This window comes from Armigeres subalbatus, chromosome 3 (assembly GCF_024139115.2).
Source record: "Armigeres subalbatus isolate Guangzhou_Male chromosome 3, GZ_Asu_2, whole genome shotgun sequence".
NCBI classification, from domain to species: Eukaryota; Metazoa; Arthropoda; class Insecta; order Diptera; family Culicidae; genus Armigeres; species Armigeres subalbatus.
In genome coordinates this window covers 76724269-76733803 of record NC_085141.1, presented here as the reverse complement: position 1 = coordinate 76733803, position 9535 = coordinate 76724269, and the positions used below count along the sequence as shown (strand labels likewise).

General features: G+C 44.4%; 1 protein-coding gene across 1 annotated transcript; it reads left to right on the top strand.

Moving 5' to 3' along the window:
• Positions 1 to 246: 246 nt before the first annotated feature.
• LOC134224475 (uncharacterized) lies at positions 247 to 1362 on the top strand. Its single transcript, XM_062703834.1, has one exon. It carries the CDS (start codon positions 247 to 249, stop codon positions 1360 to 1362), a length of 1116 nt encoding a protein of 371 aa, XP_062559818.1.
• The last annotated feature ends 8173 nt before the right edge of the window (positions 1363 to 9535 follow it).

Genomic DNA, 9535 nt, shown 5'->3' with positions numbered 1-9535 from the left:
ACTTTGTTTTATTTTGTTATCGGAAACCAATATCAAAATTAGTTTTTCATTCCGTGTTTGACTACGGTCGAGTTGAGTCGCATCGGCGCAATCGGTTGATCGCAGTTAATTCATTGAGAGGTGTCCAATTACGCCCCGGTCTTTCGGGTAAAAGTGATTACTCACTAAATCGGTAACGCGAATAAGCAACGCAAGTGTCTACCAAGAGTGCAAATTAAAAACCAACCAACGAGCAGAGCTTATTTGATGAACAGTTCTGATTTCCCCCGTATGGGGGAAAACCCCGGCGGTGTAGCCGGGGAAAAAAATATGGTAATGGAAAGGATGAAGGAGGGGAAAAGCTTCCGTGGAGCGTCCCCAGTATTAGTGGAGAAAACAATCCAGAGCCACTGTGGGACAATAATTGCGGCTAAAAAAACGAGAGAAGGAAAAATATTTGTAACAGTGAGGAATGAAAGTCAGGCCAAAAACCTTGCTAAAATTGAAAAACTAGTGGACGGAATTACAGTGAAGATTTATGAACATAAATCATTGAACTCCTGCAAAGTGGTAGTGTTCTGCCGAGATGTGAAAAACGATACGGACGACGCAATTCGAGACATGTTGTCAGATCAAGGCGTGTTAAATGTAAAGCAAATTACGAAGGGCGCAGAGGCCAATAAAATTCCTACCGGCATTTTCGTGATAACTGTGAAAGGAACCAGGCCACCTAAAGAATTTAAATTGGGTTACCTCCTCTTGCAGACAAGACCATTGTACCCTAACCCGCTAAAGTGTTTCAAGTGTCTCAAGTTTGGACATACTAGCATTAGCTGCCCGGTCAAGAATAAAAAGTGCAGTAGGTGCAGTGAAGTCTACCATGAAGAATGTGGCAACGTAGCAAAATGTATTAATTGTGGTGGTGGGCATGGTGCATTTTCCAAAGAGTGCCCAGTTCTGCAAAAAGAAAAATCTATTACGAAAGTGAAAGTGGACAGAAACATTTCGTTTTGGGAAGCCAGAAACATTGTTGAATCAGAGAGCAAAACAGCTTACTCAGATACAGTGATATCATCAGTTGAAGAAGATGTTAAAAAACTTACTAATGACAACAAAGCCTACGTAGCTAAAATCAACGAGCTAAATGAAGAGAAGAAAATGTATGCTGACACCTTGAAAGCTAAAATGGAAGTACAATTCGAGACAAAGCTTATGCAATACAAAGAAGAATTGATCAAATGTTGCCAGGAAAATGAAAAAAAAGTGACGGAAATGCAAACAAAAATTGAGGAAATGCAGGAGAGGTTAGACTCAGTTCACAAAGCATACAAGGAAGAAAAATATAGAAGAAAAATTGCAGAAAAAGAGGCGGAAAAACTCTAAGAAGATTGCAACCAGCTCGAAAACCTATTGAAATCATACAAACAGCAACAAAAAACAGCCCCCAAACACACAAGGAGTCTGGATAACACCTTGCTCTCACCACCTAGGAAGAAAAAAGGAAACACATCAATGCAACCATGTGAACAGATGGAGTTTGTTGAATCGGATTCAGAACAATCCATAGGATCTACCCACCACGACGATAATATGTAGTAAGAATATTGCAAATTCTTTTAATTCTAATAACGCGTTCTATTAGCATTTCCACAGTTATTAGAATTAAAAGAATTTGCAAAGGAATTCTCGAAGGAGTCTCTAGAAGCATTTCCGAGGAAATTTCTAAACGAACTTTCAAAGCAATTTCGCAAGGTGTTTCCGAAAATAATTTGGACTTTCCAAGGATTTCATGAAGAAATTTCTGAAGGATTTCTCCTAAAAAAAATTCCTTAGGTATTCCTAATGTAATTCCCGAAGAATTTTCCAAAGGAACTTTTAAAAAAATCTAAAAAAATTCTAAATTCTGTAGGAATTACCGGCATTCTTAAATTTCTGCAAAAAATTCTTTGGGCATTCCTTTAAGAATAATTTTTGGGATTTCTTCTGAAAATCCTACGGAAATTGCGTCATAGTTAAATCCAAAATTTTCCTTAGAAAATTAAGAAAAAGAATTGTAAGAAAATTTCGATATATCCTTTTTTAGGATTTTTTCAGTACCTATACTGCCGCTAACCGCAAGTCGAGCACATATGCATATGGGGCTCCATATACAGATGTGCTCGACTTGCGGTTAGCGGCAGTATAACACATACGAAAATTGTTTTAGGATTACCTTCGAAAAATTCCTTTAGGAATTTCTTCGAAATAAAATTTAAGAACTTCAGAACTTCCTCCAGGATTTCTTTCGAGAATTCTTAACAAAAAAGTGAAACAATATTGATTATGACGATCATGCATCGGTACTGAAGTTCTAACACATTCTTATTTCTTCTTATTTCTATGAAGTTCGAAACAGTTTTCGTTCACATATCTGTTTCCATTTTGAAGTCTTATGTTCACATAAAGCTCAAATCATCAAACTAGTATCTTCTTTATCTCGAATTGATGTGCGCTTTGGAGCTTAAGAATGCATATCGTCGGCCTTGAAGACAGCCATAGGTTGATTGACCTGGTTTTTATCCGGTGAGTTTCTGCTCACTGATGGCTTGCATATAACTTGTACATCTGTCGAGTGACATTGACAATTCTTCGGCTCTGTCTGTGTGGACAATTCGGAAAGGATTGTGCGACTGGAACGGCAAATGCTGGGTAAAGCATACCATTGGTACTTCGCGTACCTGAAGGTATAAAATAGACCCCATCTCGCGGTCTTTAGCCTCTTACCCAGCAACTCCTATACAAGCAACCTTGGGGAAGATCGGGTAACCAACCCCGGTGGGAGCTATGGTCGTATTCTGCCAGGGAAGGAGGGGGGGGGTTGCTCTTCTCCGGAGGTGCAAATTTTACTGAGCGTCTGTGCTTCATGTCAGGAACGACTCACAACAGCGTCTGTTCTCCATGGTAGGGGCGGCTGATCATCGTCCGAATGCCAGCGAGGGACTCTAAGTGAAACTATGCACCATGGTCCACCGGGAATAAGGAGGAATGATCCTCCGGAGATTTAGGGGGTTTGGTGTCAGGCCCTGCAAGCCAGCCATTAAAAAACATACGCAATGAACAATCAACAAGAGAGTACGGACCGGAACCATCGGCGAAGACCACTGCGACGAAAAGGGACTAGCGATTGGAAACTCAGTTCGTGGAACTGCAAATCTCTCAACTTCATCGGGAGCACACGTAAACTCGCCGATGTGCTGAAGGACCGTGGATTTTGCATCGAAGCGCTGCAGAAGGTTTTTGGAAGGGATCAATGGTGCAAACATTTAGAGGTAATCATACCATCTACCAGAGCAGCGGCAACACACACGAGCTGGGAACAGCTTTCATACCCAAGCAGCACGCGCAACATCTTTCAAATAGGTGTTTGTTCTTAATAAATTGCATTGAGGACACTGGCAATACATCGAGTCACATTAACGCCACTTCCCAGTTTCAGAAAAACAGAATGTTTCATTTCCGTTAAAGTGGCTTCGCAATTTTCTACCCATCTGACTTCTTGGGTAGTTTAAAATTCGATGTGTTTCATATCAGAAACAAAACAGATAAGTTGCAGAATTAATAACACTTCGGTTCATTGCTGTTACGACAATGTTTCTGATATGTTGCAAAACACTTTGAGCTCAGCTGAGCAGTATTTTATTTTTGACAGTCCCCTGCATGTTCCGTATAAGGTACAATTCAGTTACAAATGACTTTGTTGTTTATGTAGTGCACTTGTAGCAGAATCTCCAAATAGAATTGTTGGTGTGGTGACTATAGTAGAAGTTTGCAAATCTCAAGGTCCATGGTTCGATTCCCGGTTGATTTTTGTGTTTTTATTTTCATTGTAGCACCAACATGTTGCATATAGGCTCCACCTCTTGCGCTTTTTGTGTCACAAAGGAGTTCCAAATACGACGCGTTGTGCATAAGTTAGACATTTAGTAAGTCACACCACAGTTGTTGTTACTCACTGAGCAACAAGAGGTGTTGCTTGGGTAGTGATGGGCGATATGCAAAGGCGTGTGATCGGGTGGTGGCCGATCAACGAGAGAATGTGCAGGTTGAGGATCAAAGGCCGGTTCTTCAACTTCAGCATAATCAACGTCCATATCCCACACTCCGGAAGCACTGATGTTGCCGGAGAGGGTGACCTCGATGGGGCCCCTCTTGAGAAATGCTGGAATACAGTTAAAGCAGCCATTAACGACGCAGCAGAGAACAAAGTCGGATATGTCGGACGAAGTCGACGGAACGATTGGTTCGACGATGAGTGCAGACAGATTCTGGAGGAGAAGAACGCAGCGTGGGCGGTCGCGCTGCAGCAAGGTACCAGACAGCACGTGGAACCTTATAGACGGAAGCGGAGACAGCAGACCCGCCTTTTTCAGGAGAAGAAACGCCGCCTGGAAGAGGTGGAGTGCGAGGAGATGGAACAGCTGTGCCGTTCTCAAGAAACACGCAAGTTCTATCAGAAGCTCAACGCATTCCGCAAAGGCTTCGTACCGCGAGCCGAAATGTGCAGAGATAAGGATGGGAGCATCTTGACGGACGAACGTGTGATGATCGAAAGGTGGAAGCAGCATTACGAGGAACATTTGAATGACGCTGAGAGTACAGGCAGTGAAAGTCAAAGCTGAGGAGTCAGTTCAGCGGACGATGGAAGCCAACCAGCCCCTACCTTGAGGGAAGTGAAGGTGCCATCCAACAGCTAAAGGCCAATAAAGCAACTGGTAAGGATGGTATCGGATCTAAGCTCATCAAGATGGGCCTGGAAAAGCTAGCCACTTGCCTGCACAAATTGATAGTCAGAATCTGAGAAACTGTTCATACCGGAGGAGTGGAAGGAAGGGATTATATGCCCCATCTACAAGAAAGGCGACAAGCTGGAGTGTGAGAACTTTCGAGCGATCACCATCCTGAATGCCGCCTACGGCCATACCTGTTTCGCGGATGACATGGACATTGTCGGTCGAACATTTGAAAAGGTGGCAGAACTGTACACCCGCCTGAAATGTGAAGCAACAAAAGTAGGTGGTGGATGCATCGAAGACAAAGAACATGCTTGTGGGCGGAACCGAGCGCGACAGGGCCCGCCGGGGAAGCAGTGTTACGATAGACGGGGATACCTTCGAGGTGGTCGAGGAATTCTTCTACCGTGGATCCTTGCTAACGGCTGATAACAATGTTAGTCGTGAAATACGAAGGCGCATCATCTGTGGAAGTTGGGCCTACTACGGGCTCCAAAAGAAACTGCGGTCAAAAAAGATTCAACCCCGCACAGAATGTGTCATGTACAAGCTGCTGATGAGACCGGTAATCCTCTACGGACATGAAACTTGGACAATGCTCGAGGAGGACTTGCAAGCACTCGGAGTATTCGAGAACCCGTCTCTTAGGACCATCTTCGACGGTGTACAAGAAGACGGTGTCTGGCGGCGAAGAATTAATCACGGGCTCGCCCCGCTCTACGGCGAACCCAGTATCCAGAAGGTAGCTGAAGCCGGAAGGGTACGATGGGCAGGGCATGTTGCAAGAATCCCGGACAACAACCCTGGAAAAACGGTGCTTGCTTCCGACGCGGCAGGTACGAGATGGCGTGGAGCACAGCGAGCGAGGTGGGCAGACCAGGTGCAAAACGACTTGGCGAGCGTGGGGCGCATTCGAGGATGGAGAGATGCGGCCTCGAACCGTGTATTGTTACGTGAAATTCTGTTTAGATGTTAACTAAATAAATGAATAAATGAATGAGCAACTGGAAGTGTTGCCGGCCATGAACCTACACTCAGAAAAAACTGCCCCTTCGATTCATGTGCCGCCCTACATGGATTTTTGCAATGGGGTTTTACTCATAGAAGGTATGTGTGATGGAAATGAATCATCACCAATAGGTGTTTCTATCAAATCTATAAAGTTCACACATACTTTTAAAAAGCATAATTCATAAAATTTATTTAATGCGCAAATCATTCTTATTGTTAAATTTTCTTGTTCATCCGTGTCTAATTTTCGTGTATATCAAAATGAAACAACCAAATATCTTATGAAACAAAAAAGAGTTTTTTATTATTTTGAAATCACCTGCATCGAAAAACTGGTATTCAGGCCACATGTGGGCTGAGGAATCAACCTAATCGATCACGATCTTCAAAGATTTAGCGATGTAAATCCACTTTGCTGGAACTTTCATCTGTCATTGAACAATTATTATACTGCAGATTGTCGATCGAGTACCAGTTTCGTGGGAATGAAAATCAAAAATCTCGCAATGGCGGAAATGGCAGATGAAAATTGAATACGAAAATACTGTAAATCGAAGCTTCTTCAGGTCCCTTGATCACTTTTGACAGTCGAGGTGTGATGCGGATCCCCGGGCTTTGATGTTTTACAATCTGGAGAAAAAAGAAACCATTACAGTATTTGCACTCTTTTCCTTCGAAAGAAATCAAACTCACCTTCAGATCCGGAAGAAGTTAATGTTATCGGATGGTTCCTCCGAATCTCTATATTCCGGCACATGATGAACACCTTTCAATGTATGTTTCTTTACTATTTCATTTAACTATTTCACAAACAACATTGAAAAACGAAGACATTCACTAAATAAGCTTTGAATCGTCTCACACAATGCGCCATTTAGCTCCCAACGCTAGCGCTTCAATCTTTTGGTCGGTGAATGCTATAGGAAGACATTCAGTCGGTCATTTAATTCAAGTTTTGATCAAATACATGGCATGTGTCGCAAGTATGATCATTATGGGAGTCAAATGAATTTGATGAGAATGAGAATTTTAGCAAAGTATGAGAAATGACACATACATTTAAGGGGCCAATTTTCTTGCGTGTAGGATGCGTTCTCATTGGCAAATACGCATTTATCAACGTGTTACAGAAATCCCCAACGATTGCCCCATTCTCTAGCTTTCTACGGAACGAAGCGTGTTCAATAGAAAAAGATCCCATCCCCGGATCGAAACGTCGGCGATGAAATAAAATTGTCAACGCTATTATTCACAATTGAAAGCCACTCCGAAGATCGAACTAGAAAATTCACAGTCGGAATCCATCCATAACCTATTTTGGTCTTTTGATTGCCATATTATTCGAATAGCCTCCTTCTAAAAGATATTTTAGTTACAAGATAAAGATTGTCGCTGTTATCGCTGTCCGGAACATCTTTTGCTGGCGAGGATAGGGTCCTAAATGTCAATGAAGGAAAAATACTTACGATTTGACAGTTTGGTACCACACATGTTTCGGACAGCAGAACAAAGGGAACCGAAGCGACAATCTTTATCTTGTAACTAAAATATATTTTCTTCTTCTTCAATATAACTTTTTCTATTATGTCAATTTGTCCATTTTGGTAAATTTGACTAGGTAGTAAGCAACAACTACCCAACCACAGAGCAAAATTAATCAATTTTGCCACATTTATCAAATTCGCTAGAGTTTCCAAATCATCCAGTATGCAGAATTTGCTTTTCACTATTAATATGACAGTGAAATCTCCGTTTTAGACATAAGTGTAAAACGGAGATTTCGGAGAGTAATGATTTTCTATTAGCCTATAAATTAATATACATTGTAGTGGCTCGAATCTTCCTCAATCCTCCAGCTAGATTCGTCAATCGCATACTACCGAAGCTTCGGGCAGCAGGGACTATGTCCAAGGGCTTGACGATCCCTCCCCAGGCCATCTGCGAGTTGTGGGGCTTGCCTAGGATGTGGTGGGGTTTGACAGTGGGCCCTGTTAAACCTCTATAAAAAGCTGCATGTATCCGCAAGTAGGCTCCACCAAAGCGACCGTGTGCCGCTCAAAGCGCACAAGCCCAAGTCCTGGTGTTAGGTGGGACGCTAAACAGCCCTGACACGACGGCCCTCCGACGAGACAGGAGGTTTGCGCAGGCCCAATAAGCCGCCTAGAAAACCAATCATTACGAACAATATAAGAGATAATGCGACTCGATATAATCGGCAAAGACCTAGGCGACGAATACAGGATCACGATTGGAAGCTTGGAACATGGAATTGCAAGTCGCTAGGTTTCGCAGGTTGCGACAAGATGATCTACGATGAATTACATCCCCGCAACTTCGACGTCGTAGCGCTGCAGGAGATTTGCTGGACAGGACAGAAAGTGTGGAAAAGCGGGCATCGAGCGGCTACCTTCTACCAAAGCTGTGGCACCACCAACGAGCTGGGAACCGGCTTCATAGTGCTGGGTAAGATACGCCAACGCGTGATTGGGTGGCAGCCAATCAACGCAAGGATGTGCAAGCTGAGGATTAAAGGCCGTTTCTTCAACTATAGCATCATCAACGTGCACTGCCCACACGAAGGGAGACCCGACGACGAGAAAGAAGCGTTCTACGCACAGCTGGAGCAGACATACGATGGATGCCCACTGCGGGACGTTAAAATCGTCATCGGCGACATGAACGCACAGGTAGGAAGGGAGGAAATGTATAGACCGGTCATCGGACCGGAGAGTCTGCACACCGTATCGAATGACAACGGCCAACGATGCATAAACTTCGCAGCCTCCCGCGGAACGGTAGTCCGAAGCACCTTCTTTCCCCGCAAAAATATCCACAAGGCCACATGGAGATCACCTAACCAAGAAACGGAAAACCAAATCGACCACGTTCTAATCGACGGTAAATTCTTCTCCGACACCGCAGTGCGAATATTGAATCCGACCACTACCTCGTTGCAGTATGCCTGCGCTCAAAACTCTCGACGGTGTACAACACGCGTCGAAGTCGGACGCCGCGGCTTAACATTGGGCGGCTACAAGACGGTAGACTAGCCCAAGAATACGCGCAGCAGCTGGAAGTGGCACTTCCAACGGAAGAGCAGCTAGGCGCAGCATCTCTTGAAGATGGCTGGAGAGATATTCGATCCGCCATTGGTAGCACCGCAACCGCTGCACTTGGCACGGTGCCCCCGGATCAGAGAAACGACTGGTATGACGGCGAATGTGAGCAGTTAGTGGAAGAGAAGAATGCAGCATGGGCGAGATTGCTGCAACACCGCACGAGGGCGAACGAGGCACGATATAAACAGGCGCGGAACAGACAAAACTCGATTTTCCGGAGGAAAAGCGCCAGCAGGAAGATCGAGACCGTGAAGAAACGGAGCAACTGTACCGCGCTAATAACACACGAAAGTTCTATGAGAAGTTAAACCGTTCACGTAAGGGCCACGTGCCACAGCCCGATATGTGTAAGGACATAAACGGGAACCTTCTTACGAACGAGCGTGAGGTGATCCAAAGGTGGCGGCAGCACTACGAAGAACACCTGAATGGCGATGTGGCAGACGAAGATGGCGGTATGGTGATGGACCTGGGAGCACGCGCGCAGGACATAATTCTACCGGCTCCGGATCTCCAGGAAATCCAGGAGGAGATTGGCCGGCTCAAGAACAACAAAGCCCCTGGGGTTGACCAACTACCAGGAGAGCTATTTAAACACGGTGGTGAGGCACTGGCTAGAGCGCTGCACTGGGTCATTACCAAGATTTGGGAGGAGGA